Here is a 21,957-nt window from a genome sequence, read left to right as displayed (position 1 = left end):
TGTGACCCTGGGCAAATTACTTAACCTCTCCAAAAACCTCAGTTTCTTTGTCTTTAAAAAGGAGATAAGAACAGCACCTACTCACAAGATAACTGTTAGGGTTAAATGAGAAAATGTAACAGTGGGATAGAAACCACTCCACCTTAATACCTTAACTAGATGAAGACATATTTCAATCAATCGTTGGCTTTACACCAGAAGTTCTCAACTTAGGGTCCATGAACTTTTTTTTTTACTGTTCTGATAATCATTCAATATAACTGGTTTCCTTTGTAATCTTATGTATATTATTTTATGCATTTAAAAACATTCTTTCAAAAAAGGGTCCATAGGCTTCACTCTGTTGGAGGGATCAATAATGAAAAAAATGTTAACCCCTTCTTTAAACCAAGTGTGAAAAGTCTTTGAAAGCCATTGAATGGTGCTTGCTTTTGACAACACGTATTCTAAAACTGGAATAACACAGAGAATATGAGCATAATGACTGCAGAAATGTAACACACAAGTTCCATACTTTATAATATTTTGGAGAGCTTGTCAAGAACCCAGAAGCTGATGACAGTGTTCACACAGTTAATTTGGAATTGGAGGATTCCAGAGAATGTGTGTTGAACAGTAAGGTATTCATTCTGATTCTAAGTCACATGATTTTGATCAATGTAGATTTATTATATCATATTACAGATTTAGCATTTGATTAACTAGTAACCTCACAATATGGGGTGAAAAAAAACAAAGTCAGGGGCAGCTAGGTGGTGCAGTGGATAGAACACTGGCCCTGAAGTCAGGAGGACCTGAGTTCAAATCCGGCCTCAGACCAAACACTTGACACTTAACTAGCTGTGTGACCCTGGGCAAGTCACTTAACCCCAACTGCCTAAAAATAAAAAGAAAAGAAAAAAAAAGAAAAAAAGAAAGTCAATGGATACACTGAAATGATGCCAGAGAGGAAGTCTATCCCAATTGTCTAAGGGAAATGTGTCATACCCTTTTAGTCCTGCATAACAGCATCAAGCTAGTCCAACAAAAGCTAAAGTTCCAGTGAGTGGGTAGTTGTTCCAGAAATGGAAGCAAGTATGGCAACCCAAAAAAAAAAACCCTGAGAAGGAACCCCTTCTCATCAGTTTCATAGCTGATAGCAATGGCTACATAAGGAGTCAAGCACAGGCTGGTCGTAGTCACTATGCTTAAGGGCACATCAATAAAGTACAGACTCAAGAAAAATACTTCCAGAAACTAGGACCTTTGCCACATGTGCTCCCTAAGCTTGAGCCTGCTTTCCCTGAGAATCTGCATGCATTTGTGGGAGAGTGTCACACACACACTTTGGGGGTAGTGGGGATTTTGAACCAACCGCTTTTAATGTGCCACCTTATTAAATACCTACCTCTCCTATAGACTCCTTAGTCTGGCTAAAATGATTCTCAATTGATAATCTTGGGAGGGAACCCAACAAGCCGACAGCATTACAGAATCACCTTCAACTCCTCATAGGTCTCCCTAGAGGAGAGGTATCCTTATTCCAACAACCAAGACTTGTTTGAAAGAGTAAGATCCTCAGACCTCACGGACTCTACATAGGGCTTTGTAAAACATAAAGCTCTATTTAATGTTTATCATTATCATTACTGCTACAACATACAGGCTACTACTTACTCGTGAGAGTAGTTCTATATAAATATTTGTACTTATGTCTCCCAAAACGCAGGAAGATTCCCTCTTTATAGCTTCAGAAAACATTTATTTTCATTTCTCAGGCTAATATCATACACTGTGTATGTGTTCAGTACTTTCTATTCATGTAAAGCTTTTCCTCCATCTCTCAGAGTGATTTTAATCATACCATATTAGTCCATGAAAACTTCCACAGAGAAAAACAAGCCATATATTTCATAGCACTACTATGATCAACCTCCATTGAGATTTGAAACCTAGTCATAACTCATTAAGACCAAAAAAAAAATCTGTGAAATGCTGGTTATTAAAAACGCTTTAAAAGACAATAAATATCTGGCCAACCTTCAGAAAACTAAATAATAAGTACATAGATGGCACTCCTACCTGCAGAGCTAAGCAGGACGCTGAAATCGGTCCCCCTTTGTGATTCTGCACTTTCATTTTCTGCTTCTTTCTCAAAATCTTGATAGCGATCCCAGTTAGAAACAATCTTTCTTCTGGAATAATTTCCCCATTCATTGTTCTCTTCTTCATAGGTTTCAGCATCATCACCTTCCACCTGTAATCATTACAAAAAATTCAATAAGCACCAGCAAGTAAAAAAAAAATCTTGATTTTTTTTCTTTTGACATTTACTATATAAGTAATGCCAAAAAGTACTAGGAATTAACAAATGTACACACTAAACTGTTTGACATGCTGGCACAACTCAACTGTAAAGCATCACAGAGTTTCACTGACAGATACTTTCACTTACTGAAAATTCAGAAAGTTGTTCCCCAAATATCCATTTCATATATCCGAGCCTCTAAAAATTATGCTATTAAAACTTATAACTGCTTCATTTCAAATGAAAGTAACACACATGCAGTTGTTTTGAATTCAAGGGACTGTGAAGCAGAATTAAACTATCACTTCCACATCTTACATTTCAAACATATTCTACAACATGTTTTATCAACACTGAAGATGGACAAAGTATAGTAGATAGGATTCCTAGCATGATTCTTTCACTATTTTAACCCTGCTCAGACCCTTTCTAGAATGTCATGTCCAGGTCTGTGCACCCATAACATTAAAAGAGAAGTGGAAGATTTAGAAGAGGTTTGGAAGAGAGTCTTAAAGGTTCATAAAGACACTACTGTCAATGTGAGGGATTTATATACTGGGATGGATTACCAAGAGATTTCATACAGCATGTTGGAAGTTTTAGACTAATATGGAGACAAGGGATGACCTTATAAGGTCCTCTCCACTCCCTATCCTAGAATATTCTCCTTTCCACCCTTTTAAAAAAGAGAAGAAAAGTTGTCTAAAATATCTTTGAAGAATGTGAAGATTTATGAAAACCTGAAAGTCTACTGTGATTCAAGAAAAGACACCTTGAGCCAAAAGATGCTACCATGAATCAGGTACAAAGAACCTTGATATAAATAATGACTGGCAGAAATATTCTAAAAAGAAGGACTCTAGGCCTGGTGTTAATAAGTGGAAATCAGGTAGGGAAAATAAAAGAGTCTAAAGAAAAACACCAGCAAGGCATATTATCAGGGAATTAAATATCCTTTACTTGGTATCACACATAAATAAAAAATGCTACATCAGTAGTATCAAAGCCTCAAAAATAACTAAGGGGAATCAGAGGAATAAAAACTTTTGTAAAATTGTTAATTCAAAGCCAAAAGCATTCACTAGCTAAAAAGGCTAAGAAATTATCAGAATACTGAAAATCAGAGCACTGAGATGGGAAGCAAGAGATCTGAATTCAATTAATGGCCCCTACCATCATTATCATTTAATATTTACCAAGTGCTTATAATAGTCTATGCCCTGAACAGCTGAATGGCTCACTGTTCAACCTTAGGAATCACTTAACAGGTGTCTCATTTCCTGCCCCCTCCCCCTTCAACTACAAAGACAACTAGAGTTGTCCTTAACCTCCTCCTCAAGAGTGTAATGAGAAATAATGAATAAATGCTCTGAAGACATTTTCAGTAATTTGGGAGGAAGGGGGAGAGAGAATGCTTCTTAAATATCATTTCACATTTTTTAAAGTTTTGCTCATTTCCCAAAGATCAAGGGCAAAATAAGAAATGTAAGAGCCTTGAGCTGATGGGTGGAAAGGGATCAAATGAGATAATACATGTGAAGTATTTTGAAGACCATAAAGGGTTATACAAATACAAGGTATTATTATGTTCAGATCATAATTATAAAATCAGTCTGGCAATTTTAATTGTAACATTTCATACCTGGATGTTGGCTGCAGCACTTAAAAGGAACAGCAGCCAATTAAATTAAACAAGCTAGACACTAATATGTTCAATCTGCTACCAAGCTGTTATCTCATCCAATGGCACAAAAAGGCCCACTTAAAACAAATTGAGCTTCGTGACTAAGCAAGGCATAGTAATGAATACAAGTATGTTTTGCAACTCCCTAAAGGCTTCCAATAAGCAAAACAAGGGGAAAGAGGTAGAGCAGGGGCAGTGTGATGAAGGCAGGCTAGAGAAAGATATAAGAAATAGATGCCTACCACTGAGCCAAGTGGTGATTTTCATTTTGCCCTGAATCAATTTCTCTCACAGAATGAAAATGAAAAGTACTGTTCTCTATCAGATGACTGCTCAGAGATGGCAACAATCTAAACTCAACCAAGAAATTAGACTAGAGATTAGAGACCAGAGACAAAAATAGGCCAGATAATCTAGAATTAGCTATATGTATTCTGCCATTTGTGAGCACTCTGTCTGAGCTTGGACAAATCGTTAGGATGTTTCCACTTACAAAATAGAGCATCACTATCTTCTTTTAACTATTTACCACACATGTCAAAAGCATAAGATAAAAACCCTCCTGCTGAAGAAGGCACTAAATAGCCAACATTTACTAAGAGCTTTTTATGGGCAAGGACAACACACCAGTCACTGAGGAGCCACTCAAAAGTTTTTCTAGCTCCTCTTTACAAAACCTGTCCTGGCCCCTTTTCTCATCTTTACAAAGCTAAAAAAAGAAAAAAAAATAATCAGCTATCCTTACATTTTATCAGACTTCTCCAGAGAAAAAGATGCAGCTAATACTTATTTGAAACCCAAATTACAACAATCATGACAATACCAGCATTTATCACACTTTCAAATGCTAAGCTAGTCCTACTAAAAGAGGTTTATAATGTCACAATAAAGATAAAGAAAAAATTTGAATGTGTTTCTTTAAATGTACATGTTGCTGTAAGGAGTAGTATTGGAATTCCTTTACATTAAGAAATGAAAAAAGACATGACAGTCCTCAAGAAGGGACAAAATTTGTTGGAAAACAGATTTATTTCAGGAGCTACTGAAGTTGAAAATGTGATGGATCAGGCTGTTGAAGCACTATTTCCTAAGGGGACTTTACTAAATGGAGTCTCTCTCACACTCCTGCCAAGGTTTTGTTAATGAAACAAACAAACAAACAAAGACCCCCTTCTAAGCAGTTTAACCCACGATGTAGTTCTCACATATATCCCTCCTCCTTTTAAGAACATTATAACAAAAGTCACTGTAAGTATTAAAAGTCTGTTTCCCGTTATTAATCTCACACTCTTGGCCACATGAATTTCTGAACCAGCACTCCAAAGACTGGCCTGGCTTCTGCTCTCCAGGCTTTGTCAACAATGTCCCCAACACCAGCACTGTCAGGTAGCAGTTCCAGGTCAGGGAGAAGAATTCTTTGATCCTTGTTTTGTCCTACGAGCACCAATTCAATTTTCTTAGAAAAAAGCAAGTTCCTTAGAAAAACCTCAAAATAATTCCCTGAAGTCAAAATTGCAGACTTGGTCCTTTAGATATTCCCTCCCTTTGAATTTCACCTTAACACTGCCTTCTGCCTGTGAGTTCCCTTTTTAAAGATTCAGCCTTCTTAAAATGAAACATCTTACACCATCTACTTACTTTAGTATTCTGGACATAATTCAAATAAGGGCACCCTTAAGAGACTTTTCCATCTTGAAATTATGTCTCCTTATTAAGTTTCTAAGTTACTATGAAAGAGTCTGTAAGCACTTAATTTCCACTGAAATTATTCATCCATAAAAATGGGTGCAGCACATAAAAATTAGATGAGCTGCACAATGGAACCAATGAAAAGACATAGTCAGTGAAGTCTCAGACCTATTTCAACTGTCACAAAAATAACCTACACCACAGCACTTTATAGAACTGAATCTGTTTCATTTTAATAAGGCAGACTGAGAATGTTATGCAGGCAATGTTATTCATTAATTTTCTTCCTTTTATTAAAAAAAAAACTTAACAGTCTTCCAAGGGATTTTTCAAATGATCACCATTCAGGTCAGCTATTTCATAAGTTATTAACACACAGCAAAACAAAGGATCATTTTAGCCATTTATATGTATGCCCTTATCTCTTGAAGGTTTATGTTCTGCATTTTAGTGGTGTTAAAATATGAGGAAAGGAACTGTCCTGTATTTAAGGGCTCCATTATTCATGAATTTCAAACAACACCCCACTATTCCTCACAAAATGTGGATAATATCAAAGGGGAAACAATGGAAAAAGAAATTAAATTAAATATATTGTAGGGCCACTAGAATATCTAGATAGAATTTCATTAGAATTTAATATTTTAATGATCAGACAATCATCTAAAAAAGTAACCAGTCATAACTGTTAGGTTTGTAATTGGATGGCTTTTTTAACCATACCTATAATTTTACTGGCATAGGGAATTGCCAGGGAAGAAACTTCCTATACCAATGAAGATCAGCACTTGTTTTACAATTTATGGTTTTAAAAGAATTGCCTGGGCCACTAACCTTCCTTCCAGCTTTAAATCTATGATCCTATGATCAAGGTCTGAATATTGGATTTTGATGATTGGAAAGACCACTACAGCAAGCCTAAAAAGATCACCTGCTTTCTTCTCTTCTGGTCTCTGCAATATTGTCAAGCATGAGCTCCATAAGGGTGGGGATTATTTTCATTTTCAGTCTTTGTATCCTCAATGCCAATACCTTGCATATAGGAAGCAAAAATGTTTGTGAAGTCAACTGCAGGATAGTACCACATCTTAACAGTAATACCTGACTTCTGCACAGCACTTCAGTTTTTCAGAATTCTTCTAAATACATCATAGCTAGGCCCTCATTTTATATGTATGTATATCATCCCCAGAACAAAAGAGGTAAAACAGGTGAGTCTCTATATCCCATACATAAAATTACTCCTACCCACCCCCCCATGACAAACGCTGGTTCATCAGGAAGGTATAACTTCATTGCTAGGGAAAATGGGACCTGAAACCACAAAGAGAATTGTAGACTTATAATTAAAACTCCTACAGCTAGTATAATTTTATTTAATTATTTAGTTAAAACTCCATAAATAAGTGGCGGCATAAAATATGATACTAAATCACCACCACTACCAAAGTGAAAACATGACAAAATGGTCAGAAACATGATCATGACTACTGGAAAAACTTTCAATTTCATTTACTATTTTTAAACGAAGCTAAGTGGTATATACAGTTGGGTACAGTATTTGCCCTGGAGTAAGGAAGACCTCAGCTCAAATCTGACCTCAGATATTTAACAGCTGTCTGCCCAATTTCTTTAACTATAAAATGGGAATAATAGCACCAATTTCACAGGGTTATTGTGAGATCAAATGAGATATTATTTGTAAGGCACTTAGCACTGTGCCTGGCACATAGCAGGCACTTAATAAATGTTTATTCCCTCCCTCTCTGATCATAAATTTAAAGCAGGAAGAAACATTAGAGACCATCTACTTAAGTGCCCAAGATAATATACAACAAGTAGTATTTGAATTCTGGTCCTTTGACCCCAAATCCAGTGCTCTTCCCACTACAACATGATGAGGACATTTAAAATTACAACATACTTACATATGGAAAAAGAGAAGTTTTTGAAAATGCTTAATTGGTGAAAGTGAAGAGAAAAAACAATTCCACAAATGTAGATGAAGAACTTTTTTTTAAATACCAAAAGAGATTTAACAGCTAAACTAAAGTAGAACAGCTCATTCAGATGAGATCAGCTGTGAAGAGACAATATGAGAAAAAAGGAAATAATACAGAGAGGAGATAGTCCAAGTCATGCTCAAGCTATTCTGAAGCTAATGAAGGTGTTAATATTGCCATCTGGCAAAAGATCTCTTTCCCGTCAAACAACCTCACAATAAACACATTAATTTGACATGAGAATCTGTACTTCCATTTCTGCCACATCGATATATGGTCTAAATTACAAAGATACACAGTAGGAAACTTCGCATGTATTCACTTCTACAGACCAAAAGGAACCTGAAATCACAAAGAGAAGTACAGTCTTAACTACGGTAGCTAGTATAATTATATTTAATTGTTCAGTTAAAATCCCACAAATAAATGGTGGCATAAAATATAATATACCACCACCACAACCACCACCAAAGTGAAAAGACGATAATAAAATCAGAAACCTGATCATGACTATTGGAAAAACTTCCAATTTCATTTGCTATTTTTATACTGATGAATGAATGTGCCTGCCACAATTTCTCCCCTTTCAAGATTCTATCTGAAGGTGGAAGAGTTCATACACTCACCAAGTAATCATTAGTTATTCATTAGAAACTAGGCACTTCTAAAAGCCTTCCTACTACAACTTTCATCATATACTTCTGAGACAATTTAATGTGTGCGCTTCCACCTCCTCATGCTTTTCAGATTTTTTAATCTATTCTTTTCTGATGAAGCTTAATAGGACTTGTACACAAAACATGACTTTTCCATTTTGTAGGCTAGCTGAATTTTTATCATTAAAGAAAAAAAACTGCCTTTGAGCATTTACATGTGACAACATTTACATGAAGATAAAAGAAATCAGAGTAAGATGACATTTAACACCCAGAGAAACTGAATGACACAATTACTGAGAAAACATTTGGAGATCTCAAGTGAAAATGTGTTAAGAAATGGAAGAAAAAAGTATTGTTTGCAGACAAGGAAAGATGCACTTTAAAGAACTTTGATGGAAGGTCACTATGTTGCTACAAGTATCATATTTTCTCATTTCTTATCCATCCATAGAATGACATCATTGTTTCTTTCTGGCAAAAACTGTTGTCTTTCCACTACCATGGCAGATTTTATCAATAATAAGGAATTAAGAAATAATACGCACTTTTCAGAGATAGATTGTAAAGAGATAACCTCACCCCAAAATAGAAACATACCCTGCAAAGATGTGTAGTATATATACCATGTTTTCCCTTCTGTGTCTCTTTTTATCTGTAATCTTTAGAAAGTTACTCCAACCTTAGAGGAAAAGAAGTTTAATTAGCAGAAAAAGAAGAAAAGGACTGAAAAAGATAGGAAGTTTTTAGCATCCACCAAAAGGGTGGATTTTTTCACAACTCCATCTCCACTTTAGGTTACTGTTGTTTAGCCATTCAATCGCCTCTTCATGATTCCATGGACCACAACACAGCAAGCCCTTCTACCCTCTACTATCTCTTGAATTCTGTCCAAGTTCACATTCACTGTCTCCATGACACTATCTCATCCTCTGCCGTCCCTTTTTCCTTTTGCCTTCAATCTTTCACAACATCAGAGTCTTTTCTAGTGAGTCCTGTCTTCTCATTCTGTGGCCAAAGCATTTAACCTTCAGCTTTAGTATCTGACCTTTCAGCAAATGGCCTGAATTAATTTTTTTAAGTATTGACCGATTTGATCTCCCGGACTGTCAAATGTCTTCTCCAGCACCACAATTCAAAAGTATCAATTCTGTGGCACTCAGCTTTCCTTATAGTCCAACTCTCACAACCATACATCACTACTGGAAAAACCATAGCTTTAACTATACAGACCTTTATCAGGAAGGTGATGTCTCTGCTTTTTAGTACGCTATCCTCAGAAGACAAGATGATCTGACACTGCCATTTCTTTGAGGACTTGACACATTTTGCTGTGATCCACACAGTCAAAAGCCTTAGCGTGGTGATTGAGGCAGAAATAGATGGCTTTGTAAGTTAATAGCAGAGCTGGGACTGGGCAGAACTGGAGTCTTCTGACTTGCTATTCCACGGTTTTGCCTGTTGCTAATATTGCAAAAGTCCAGCCTTCTTCCATTATTTAGAATATTTAGTCTAATATTTAGTCAGTACACAAATAGACAAAAGAAATGGAAATGTTTTTCCCATTTCTTCCCAGGGCACAAGTGACATATTTCCCATAGCCATATAAGAATTTTTTAAAATTTAAGCTCATGATTTCCTGCCTGATCAGAGCCCTTCATCTGGTTCCAGCTAAAGACAAAATCATATGAGTATGAAATAGCCTTAGGGAAGCCAACACTACCATTTCCTAGTTACACCTTTTCCAGAGGAGACAAATTTCAAAAGCTGTTAATTTAACACCTATATGAAGTACACAGTTCACTTTAAAAAGAAAAAAGGAAGCTATCTGGAACAGACAAGCAATTCCACTTAAATATTTGGAAAAGATTACTGGTCTAAGCATAAATACCAAAGCATTTCATACTTACATTTTTTTAATCAGATAAAAATAAGATATTATTCCCCAACCATTTTAACTCTACCTGATACAAACGGATTTCTTTTGTCAAATGAAATGCACCACAAACGCCTCAGATAATCACAACTTTAATACAAGTGAACTGAGTGGCCAAAACCTTTGTCACTGCACCCTACTACCAGAAAAAAAAGCTTCATCTCTCACTCTTATAAAGCCATACATACATTTACTTTTATTCTCCTCTTAGAAGTCACTTGTCACTGGATACTTGCTTCTGAGAAAGCAAGAAGTTTGAATTCTCCCTCTCTGCTGGGATAAAGAGAGAGAAAGAAGGGAAAAAATATCTTTTGTGATACTTTTATTTTTGTTTCTTAAATGGTTATGTTTTTGTTTTATCTTCTTTATTAAATATAGGATACCTTTTTAAAAGGGAGCTAGAAAAACTATAATTAATCTTTAAGCAAGCAAATAAGCTGTGTATCAGGCATGATCTATGAACCCAAGACTACCTGACATGTTTAAGCTGACATGACCAAAGACAGGAAATTGTGTTGAAGTTCCAACAAATACATACACTTAAAGTTAGCCAGGTGGCAATTTCATCTTTTTCCCATGAAGAATATGTAACATAAATATACCAAAGACTAAGGAATTTGAACACTGTTGGAATTTGCACTGTTTTTAGTAGTACCACTATCATGGGCAGCTCATTAAACCTCCCCACCTTCCAACATTTCTCACTGTAAAAATAAAAGGATAACATCTGCTGCCAGGGAATGTAAATGAAACATTTCAAGGCCTTGGAAGGAAGGTTCTACTTACATACATTTCATTGTGAAAACCACCTAGAGAAACAAATATAATGCCAAGCCCCATCTCTTTCACCTTGACAACTATCTCATCCCTACCAAGAAGATTATTATCAAATTAAGAGCTGATCCTGTGCTCAATAAAATAGAGGAGAGGGCAAAAAGAAAAGAAAAACTAAAAATTCAAGCCACTACTTAAAAAGATAAGAAGCAACTGATGGCTGGCTGGCTGGCTGGCTGGCTGGCTGGCTCTCACTCTCTCTCACTCTCTCTCTCTCTCTCTCTCTCTCTCTCTCTCTCTCACACACACACACACACACACACACACACACACACACACACACACACACACACACGATGTAAATGATACAGCTCTAATATTTCCTTTTCCTATAGAAAAACCCCAAATGTTATAGTTTTCTATTTTAAAGAAAAGTAATTGAAAGAATAATTTTGCTCTGGGGCCCTTCCATTACACACACATACATATACATACATACATACATACAAAAACAGCAGGTTAGTGCCAGGTTTAAGATAAGCAGTACAAGATACACAGAATACATATGATGGTTTCTATGGCATCTCCTGCCAATGGGACAGAGGATCCAACACACAATACAGCCCCCCTACAGCAGGAACTTTCACATTTACAACATTGCATAGCAACAGGAAGCAATCACCTATTGTTATACATTCCTGTTGCTAGGAGTCGTTTTGACACTTATATTGAGAATAACAAATTCTGGGTTCTAGTCTTGGTTCTGCTATTAATATGTAGCATTTTTGTAGCATTTATAATATCATTTAATGTTTACAATACCCCCGTGAGGTAGGTGCTATTATCATCCTCATTTTACAGATAAGGAAACTGAGACAAACATAAGTTAAGTGACTTGCTCAGGATTACACTGCTAGTAAGTATTTATGGCTGGATTTGAACTCGAGTCTTCCTGACTCCAGGCCCAGTGCTCTAGCCACTGAACCACATAGCTACCCATTGAGCCTTTTAGTCTTTCTGTACCACAGGTGGGAAAAAGTAGCACCTGCCTTTGCCTACCTACTAAGGTTCAGGTATTGTTTGAAAACATTCATAATACATACTGAGGCTCCTTAAAGAAATGTACAAACACAATATAAAGGGTAGGGAGACATGGAAGAGATAAACACAACGTAAACAAAAATATCTTACTTTGAAAGAATGTGGGAGACAATTAATAGTAGACACATAAGAACAATTATGTCCCAGAGCCTTAAAAAAAAAAATCATGTACGAGCCAAGTGATGAAAACCTTATAATACCCATCCATCCTCTGGGAAAAGGCATCAACCAAAGAACTGCAGTAACCTTCCTGCCCACTCCACTCAACATGCCAATTTCTCCCACTGAGGGTAGAGAGAAGCTATGACAGGGCATCCTTTTATCTCCAAGCCAAGCGGAGGTTTTTTATAGTTAAAAATAGAAGCAGGCTACCACTCCATAGGGAGAATGAAATAAACAATGGGGGAGTGGGGAAAGCTGAAAGATTAAGAAGTAAAAGAATTAAGTACTTCACTAAATCTGTGATTACACAAGGTAGGGACCCTCTCCACAAACACATATTTACAAATACATCCAGTATAAATGAATATAGACATAAGTGGAAACAAGAAAAGAGCCAAAGGGGAAAGCAGAAGCAGCAGAGTGCAGTAAAGAATTAGTCACAGAGTCTAGAAAGACTTGGATTCATGTTCCTCTAACATGAACTGGCTCTGTGATCCTGGTCAATTAACTTAATTTTTCAGGAAACTTTCTAAGCCTATAAATTGCAGAGAAGGTGCCAGATCTGCAGGAGCTTCCTGATGTAGCTACAGGTTTGTCCAAATACATATATATATACATAAAAGCAGACAAAAAAATCTGACAGCTCTCAGAAATAATGACAAATCTAAAAGCTGATTATACCCCCATGAGTATTGGTGCTTTCCTCCCTCTTACTCGCTCCCTTTTCTTATCTTTTCCCCATTAGGAAGATTTGTGACATTAGAGCAACAAAGGCAAGACACAGAATGATGTAATGGAAAGCCCAATGGATCAGAAGTCAGGAGACATGAGATCTAATACCAGCTTGTCTCAATTTGTGTCCTCTTGGCAAAATTCCTTTACCTCTCTAGACTTCAGTTTCTTCATATGTAATATAAGGCCATGCACTGAGATGATCTATAAGGCTGTTCTAGTCATTACATTCTTTGATTTCACAACTGGAGTATAGGCACAAAAGAAAATTATAGTGAAATATGGTCACAAACTTGAGCAATCCAGGGACCAAATTAATATCCCAAGCTAAGAGGTAGAAAGAACTATTAGTTTATATCAAGACAGTATAAGACTCTTAGATGTGATTTAAACTATACAGCCTTGTAATCTTTCCACAATTCAAATCAATTTCTGCAGTATGAATGAAAGTCAAATGCCAGAGTGGAATGAAGAAAGAAATTGATCAAACTACCCCACCTACTGTTCATTTTTAAGACTGTGTTTTGAGTGGCTGGTTTTGTTTCAGTTACCAACCCAAAAAGCACTAAGAGTATAGTGTTTAGGAATGATTTTGTTACACTACTTTATTTTATTACACTAACTCATATTTGGGGCAGCTATCAGTGGACAGAGGAAGTGCTAGGCCTACAGTCAGGAAGACTTCTCTTCCTGAATTCAAATCTGGCCTCAGACACTTAATAGCTATGTGACCCTGGGCAAGTCACTTCACCCTGTTTGCCTCAGTTTCCTCATCTATAAAATCAGCTGGAGGAAGAAATGGCAAATAACTCCAATATCTTTGCCAAGAAAACCCCAAATGGAGACACAGAGTCCGACACAACTGAAAACAACTGAACAACAAACTCATATTCACTGTATTATTTCCAGTTGTGCCAACCCTACACAAATACTTTAATGTGAACTTTTTTTTAACTGAAAGATAAGTCAACACCATGTTACATTCCCTTTCAAGCAATTTATACTTCTGTAATGCATACCTGACACCACTGTTGAATACCTAGAGGAAAAAACCCTCATAATGCTGTTTCCTATGGATATTTTTAAGACATTTTAAATGTGTACTGTTTCTACAAGGTTTTAAAATGTAAATATACTCATAAATGACAAAAAAAATTAAATAAGAATCCTATAATAGCAGCTCTTGTAGGTCCAAGGATTAAATAATCCTCTTATGTACAACCATTCACCCTAAGGAAAACAATTTATAAAAGGCCATATAAAAATATAAAATGTTCAATTCACTTGATTTTAAAATTAAAATCAAGCATCTTGAAATTTTATTCAGCAAATACAACAAAAATTAAAGTATATATTAAAATATGTCAATTCTACATTGCAATACTTCAAGGAATGAGAAAGAACAAGACATTGGGGGGGAGAGACTAAAGAGAATATAAGTGGGGGAAGAAGAATAAGAGACACAGAAGGACACCAGATACAGAAAGGAAAAAAGAGGGGGAAGGAAAGTGAATGGGGCAGTGAAAGGGAAAGGGAGATAGAGACAGGGAAAAGAAGGAAAGAAGACAAAGGAACAGAGAGAAGAACCATTCACCATGATGTGATATCAACTGACCTTCCCAAACTTACTTTCACCTGTTTTCCTAAACTTGTCAAACTGAACTACTCGGCATTTTCTGAACTCACCTTGAACATGCACTTTTCCACCTCTTCATTTCAATTCAGCAAAAATGTATTAAGAAACTACTATATGCAAGGCACTGTGACAGACATTAGTGACACAAAAATAAATAAAATACAGGTTCTCCTCTCAAAAATCTTACGATCTAAAGTGCGAAAAGGGACAAAGGGAAAATTAAGTACACAAATAACTAGTATACAAGGGACAATGAGATAAACATAAGTGACAAATCCAGGTGAAGTGCTAAAAGAAATCTGAGGAAAGAGAGACCATTTTCACCAACCAGGGAAAGCTTCAATGAGCAGGTTGCATGTGAGTTGAGCCTTGAAAGAAGGAAGGAACTTCAAAAGATTGAGCCTGGGTGAAGGAGAGGAGAATCCATTCTAGAGATGGGGAGTAGCATAAGCAAAGAAGAAAGACAAGAGAAATGGAGAGCAGTACAACTTGGTTGAAACTGTACACGTGTACACACATACACACATACATAAATACATACATACATACATACACACACACACACACACACACACACACTCTCTCTCTTCTCTCTCTCTCTGTGAAGCCCATAAACCCCTCCTCAGAAAAAAAAAAGTTTTTAAATGCAGAAAATAAATTATGTAGTATCACAAAAGAAATCGATTATATTGAAATATAGTTACAAAAAAGTTCACAGATTACAGGTTAAAAATCCTTGTTCTAGAGGAGGAGCTGAAGCATAGATAGACTAAGGGTAGAAAGACTAGTTGGGAGGCCATTACAATAGTTTTGTCTCTTCAAGAGAATGAATATAAGTTTCAACCAGGGTGAATGCAGTGGGAATCATATGAAGGGTGAGATATGAGAGAGATTATGAAGAGAGTAATGACAGGATTTGACAACCGACTGAATGGATTATAGAATGAGGAACGGTGAAGTCACAGACTCTAAGGTTCCTAGAAGAAGAAAAATAGAAATATTAAGGGTGATAATACTTTGCAGGAGGAAGAGGGCAGTGTGAGTGAATGTATCCAGCAGATAGCTGGAACTTGGAACCTTAGGAAAATGATTTTGGGGCAAAAACATAGATTTGGAAATCATCTGTATATAGGTAATAACTAAAGCCACTGGAACGGATTAGGAGTTCACTAGGAGGGAGAGGTCCAAATAATTGGAGATGGGAATTTGTGAGGCAACCAAGAGGTAGGATGATAGTATCAGGAGTCCAAGTAAAGCAACAGAAAAGTAGTAAGATTTACAGCAATAGTTCCTGACTGGGTCTCCAACTTTTGCTTCCAATTTTACTCTCTCCCACCAAGGTAGGAGGATATAAATAGCTCCTGAGAAAGGAAACTCTTCTAATTTCACATTTGTAATCTTTTTTTTTTAGGCAGTTGGGTTAAGTGACTTGCCCAGGGTCACAGAGCTAGTAAGTGTCAAGTGTTTGGTCTGAGGCCAGACATGAACTCAGGTACTCCTGACTTCAGGGCCGGTGCTCCATCCACTGCGCCACCTAGCTGCCCCCACATTTTTAATCTTAAGAACCAGAAGTTGCAGGCCAGAGTATGGCATGAAAGATGATAGCAACAGCATTGACACTATGGATAAAGTGCTAGAACATAATGTCCTGTGTTCAAATACCACTTCAGACATTTACTAACTACACGATCCTCAGTTCCCTCATCTGTAAAATGGGTGGGGAGGTTAGCACTTCCAGTTCTGAATCTATGATTCCATTGCTGTATTAAGCTTCCAACTCATCTCATAAAGCATTTAGCTCAGCCTCTTACCTCTAAGAGTACTGCAGCACCTGGCCGGAGCTTTGATTGAAACAGGCATTGGAGCCCTGAGGAGATTCCCAAGGACCAGCTGCTATGGTATGTGTGCACACCAGATGCAGCTAGGAAGGTAGAAAACAGCACATAAAATGAGGCAGACAGGTTTGCTGTGTGCCCATTCACTATTACAAGTTGTTTTTGCAAGGAACTCCCTTGACTATTTTGTGGGGCCACAGGAGAACCACTGCAGGTTTCTAAGCTGGTAAATGATCAGAGCTCATAACAATTGTGGGTATGAAGGACAGGAGAGGGAAGGAATGGATAAACTGAACCCAGAGAAACATATCAGAACCACGGCAAACACTTACAAGTCACTTAACCCCACTGCCTAGCCAAAAAAAAAAAAGAACCACAGCTAAGTAATGAAGGCCTGACTTAAGCTAGAAAAAGTGGGAGAAATACAAAGATAAAATCAACAAGATTTGACTAGCTATATGTGGAATATGAAAAGAAGGAAAGGAGTGGAAGAGAACGACAAAGTTTCCAGCCTAAGTGACAGGAATTACAATAAGAAAAGAAAAAAATGGGGCTGGGGAGGGTGAGAGGGAAACTCAGGAGGAAAAAGATGGTAAGTTTGGATCTGAACAAGTCTGAAGCAGCAATGATGATGTCTGGCAGGCAAAAAGGAATTTCCTTTCACTACATAATCCTACACACATCTAAATCTTAGGAAATAACACGTTCAACTAGAGAGACATCTGAGAGTCATGGAACACAGAACTTAAGAGCTAGAAAGGACCTTAAAGATCATTCTAGTCCAATATCTTCATTTTACCAACAAAGAAATTACTCATTATAAGAATCCAGTTCTCCTGAGTCCTAGGCCAATGCTCTTTTCACCAAAATGTACTATTTCTTAGAGGTGATGAGTGAAGCCATGAAAGTGGATGAAATCACCAAAGAAGAAAGTAAAAAAGGGGAAAAAAGGAAAGCTTGATACTTAAGGAATGTCTATATTTATGAAATAGGAAAAGAAAATCGAATTGGAGAGAGAAAGGAGAGCCAGATAAAGTGTTTGGCAAAGCAAAGAAGCCCGGGGATAGCAAAGTGGTGCAGTGGATAGAGCACCAGCCCTGGTTTCAGGAGGAAGGACCTGAGTTCAAATCCAGCCTCAGACACATAACACCTATTAGCTGTGTGACCCTGGGCAAGTCACTTAACCCCCACTACTCAACCAAAAAAAAAAAGAAACAAACCCAAAGAAGCCCATTTCAAGAAAGAGGAAGTCAATTCTCTTCAATAATCACAAAAAGGGTAGAAAATAAAATTAATCTGTGCGGGAAGAATTCAACTTAATAATGGTTGGGTAGACTTCTGAAGATCCTTCAAAAAAAGTAGAGTATAAATAAGGAAACAAAGCTAAATTATGATTGGTCATCAAGCTTTCCTGTCAGAAAATCACAATCTTTTTAAAGTGCTTTGAGATGTATGCTACTGAAACAGCAATTGGAGCCTATCTTAATCTCCTGTGAGTTTTATTTATCTTATATCTCCCAAAGTACCTAAAAATTTGCTTCAAACCTAATAGGTAGTCAATAATAACAGAGTGACAATGTTGCAAAAATGGATAGAGAGACAACCTTGGAATCAGAAACACCTAGGCTGTAGTCATGATTCTGAAACATATTTAGATATGATACCATTGTTAGGTCATTTAACCATTTAGTATACAAGGCAACTCTCTAAAATCATAAATTATGATTAGGTTGAAGATTCCCACTAACAGAGAAACTTCCACACCAATTAAATCACAGGTCCAGACAAAACAAAACAAAACCCTACACATTTATATAGAACTTTACAATATAAAAAATATTTTTCTCAAAATAACTCTGTGGAAAAAATAGGACAGGTATCATTATTATCCTCACTTTAAAAATAAGGAAATTAAATGTTGACAAATAAGAAAAAAGGATAAGTGACTTGCCCATAGGCACACAACTAGTTAGAGTCAAACCCAGACCTAAATACATACCCTGGTGGTTATTAGTAGGATCAATGAAAATCTGATACTGGGGCAAAAAAAGCCTAGTGATGGAAAAGGCTGATATGACCTTACTAATTATAACTAATACAATAAGTATCTAGAAATTAAAGTACTAAAACTGTTGTTCAGCACTATATACACTGATCAATTACTTTTTGTTATTAAAAATAAACCAGATTCCTCCAAGTGAATATCTCATATTAGCCACCATTTGAAAAGTAAAAAGACAAATATTGTGAATATAATAGGGGTATGAAGCTCTTCAAACACTATGGGACTTCTAAGATGGCTGCCTAAACTGGAGACTGCCCAACTCCCATAGTCTAGCAAAAACCTGAAATTCACACCAGACTGAATAATGATTAAGAAACTGGTGAGAAACCACAGAAAATGCCTTCTTTCACCTCAGGATTATACAAATGCAGCTAGCCCACAGGCAATAGGAAAGGGGGCCACCAATAAAGCCAGTGCCAGAACAGGCAAATGAGCTGGCAGCCTCCCAGAGAAATCAGAATGAATACCAGAGACACATATAACCCACAAGGCTCTGGAAGCAGCATGAACTAAAAGATCTTGTAAGACAGACCCAGACAAGAGCAGAAAACCCTATGGTAGAAACCTTGGAATCCCTCAACAGCTGCAGAAATAATTCACTCTAGAAACCAGTAGTGTTTCCTTACACCTCCAAAATGAAACTAATCGACAAGAAAAGGAAACATTCATGGGCAATTCAGTCCTAATAAATTCTAGATATTTGTGTTCTCTAGGTAAGAGATAATTGTTTAATAATGTACCAGCAAGTAGCTCAGTAAAGGTTTCTAGATTTTCATGCATTTTCCATATGCCAATAGCCCATCAGATTGAAGCATTACAGATAAAGTGGCAGAAAGATCCAGGATATAATGTCCATGGGCTTCTGGATTTTCAACTCCAAAAGACTACAGAGGACTTCTAGTTAGCCCAACCCCTTCATTTAGAAGATGTAAGGTAGAGAGGCTAGTTAAGTGATTTGCTCAAGGTCACATAATAACAAAAGGCATGATTTTAATTCTCCACAGCATCTCTTCCATCAGTCCCCTTTTAACTATTAACAATCTTTATCTTAGTTCAGAAACTCATCGCCTCTCCCCTGCAACTGAAAAGAGATTTCTTGTTGATCTCCCTGCTTCCAGTCTCTTCTCTAATTCATCCTCTACACAACTGTCAAATCGATATTCATAAAACTCACATCTAACCAAGTTATTCCCCTACTCAAAAATCATCAGTAACTCTCTGTTGTCGCCGGTAATAAAATAATAATAATAATAAATCCTCTGCTTGGCATTTAAAGGCCTTCATAATCTGTCTCCCAACTAACTTCAAATTTTATGAGGTCCAGTGAAATTGATCTAACTATTCCTTATTCAGGGCACTCCATATCTCACTTCCTTGACTTTACAAATGGTCCTCTGTATCTGGAAGGCACTCACTGACGCGCTTCTACAGCATAAAATCTCCCGTTTTTCCAGAACACACATAGGATGCCACTTTCTACAAAAGACCTTTTCCTATCCCACACTTTGGTGTTCTTCCTCTTGAAATTATTTTGTACTATCTTGTACATACTTTGTATTTACTAATATCTGTACATGTAACCCCCAATAGAATGTAAGCTTTTTGAAAGTAGTGGGGGTTTTTTGTGAGCCTAACATTTAGCACAAGACTTTTTAAATGTCTGTTGACCTGAATCTATGCAGATTTAGATTCCAAAGGCATGTATATAAAATGTATCTCTCTAGACACCTTCCCACTCTTATGTATCAGCAATTTGTGCCACCATGTTTCCCTAAGGGTCTGAAAAATAAGAAAAAAGGGAGAGAAATGCAGTTGCTACGATTTTAAATGATGATTTATCCACACTGAGGCTGTGAAAGAAATCCATCTCTTCAGAGCGGAATGTTGATAAATGATATAAAGGCGACTCCACATAGAAGGTAGAAAGCTGGCAACAGAGCTGGTCAGACTTGAGTTCAAAACCCACCTCTGGCAGTGTGACCACAAACAAATCATCTAATCTATCAATGCCCCTAAAAAGCTCTCTAAGAGTATGAATTCCAGAGCAGGTGCTGGCCTATGGAGTTTCCTCACCTGACAGCTCTCTCCACCAAAACAGAGGTCCAGCCCCTGTCTCCTAAGGCTAGGAACAAACTGCAGTCTGTCCCCAAAGGACCGGCCCAGTTAAATTTTAAATAAGCCATCACTCTCCCTCTCTGACATACGTTCCTTACGAAGAATGCTATCAGTGCACACATACCCAGCTCCCAGAAATGCCTAACCCAACCCTACCCCTCCCGCCGCTATCTATTGCTGCTTGCTGCCCCTCTCGGGATGCGCGGGTCTTCCTTCACCCCACGAATCCAATCCCAGCCCATCCCTCTCCCGCTAGAGACCAGCAAACACGTGTTCTTACCCCCCCCACATACTTCTACCATACGTCATACCTAAACACACACAGACACACACACGCACGCACCATGCGCACAGATTCCACGTGAAAACTCCCAAACTATCGGGTCCACGGGCATACCCACCCGGGCACTACTCCGACCCCCAGGAGGGGGCGGGGGGAAGGGGAGAGGTCCACGTAGGCACTCGGGCGCGCGCATACACACATACATGCACACACACGCTCCTCCCTCACCAGATCACTGGGCCCCGCGCCCCGGCCTCGTTGCTCCCGGCGGCCGCCCCGCTGGGCCCCGTGCGCCGCACCGCCGCCACCGCCTCCCCGGCCTCCCCGGCCCCCGCGGCCGCCCCGGCCTCGGCCTCGGCTTCGGTCCCAGCCGCCTCGGCCGCGGCCGCCGCCGCCGCCGCCTCCGTCCCCGCCGCCTCTCGCAGGCGCGCCGGGCCCCGGCTCAGGCCCCGGACCCGGCCGGTCGCGGTCCCGCTCTGGCCGCCGCCGCCCCCGGCCTCCCCGGGCCCCGCGTTCCGCCTGCATCTTCCCCCGCTGCCGCCGCTGCCCAGGCCTGAGGAGAGAGGGAGGTGGAGAGGGAGAGAGGACCCGGCGGCCCAGCCCGCCCCGCTCCCGGCGCCGCCGCCCTGTGAGAGCGCGGCCTCTGCCGGAAACCGACCGACCGCGTGCGGAGCCGGGAGCGGGACGGGCCGGGGTCCGCCCTCTAGTAACGCGGGCCGCGGGGCCAGCTCGACTAGGACGGGGGAGCCTGGAGCTGGGGGGGAGGAAAGGGAAGGGGCAGCGCCGGGGGGCCCTGCTCCAGGGAGAGGGGGTGTTGGCCCTTGGGGGTGGAGGTCAGTACCCCGGGGTAGGGGTGCACGGGGGGCTGACACACCTGCCCCTGGGCCCCCCTCCACCCCTTCCCCTTCACTCAGATTGGGACGGGGAGAGACAGATGTTGGGGGTGGAGGGGTATGCAGGTGTCATGCCAACTGGGGACAGAGGAAAGCAGGAGACGGG

General features: G+C 38.8%; 1 protein-coding gene across 1 annotated transcript in view; it reads right to left on the bottom strand.

Annotated features, from left to right (window-relative positions):
- AVEN (apoptosis and caspase activation inhibitor) overlaps nucleotides 1–21,957 on the bottom strand; it is a 196,047-nt gene that overhangs the window by 165,633 nt on the left and 8,457 nt on the right. The window contains exons 2-3 of the mRNA XM_078151639.1: nucleotides 21,187–21,712; nucleotides 2,062–2,236 (exon numbers count right to left, since the gene is read on the bottom strand). Coding sequence (XP_078007765.1) covers nucleotides 2,062–2,236; nucleotides 21,187–21,712 — 701 coding nt within the window. The remainder of the gene's footprint in view (nucleotides 1–2,061; nucleotides 2,237–21,186; nucleotides 21,713–21,957) is intronic.

The sequence above is a fragment of the Phascolarctos cinereus genome, unplaced genomic scaffold (genome assembly GCF_003287225.1).
Source record: "Phascolarctos cinereus isolate Bilbo 61053 unplaced genomic scaffold, phaCin_HiC Scaffold_3;HRSCAF=262, whole genome shotgun sequence".
NCBI lineage: Eukaryota > Metazoa > Chordata > Mammalia > Diprotodontia > Phascolarctidae > Phascolarctos > Phascolarctos cinereus.
This window is presented reverse-complemented; position numbering and strand designations above follow the sequence as displayed.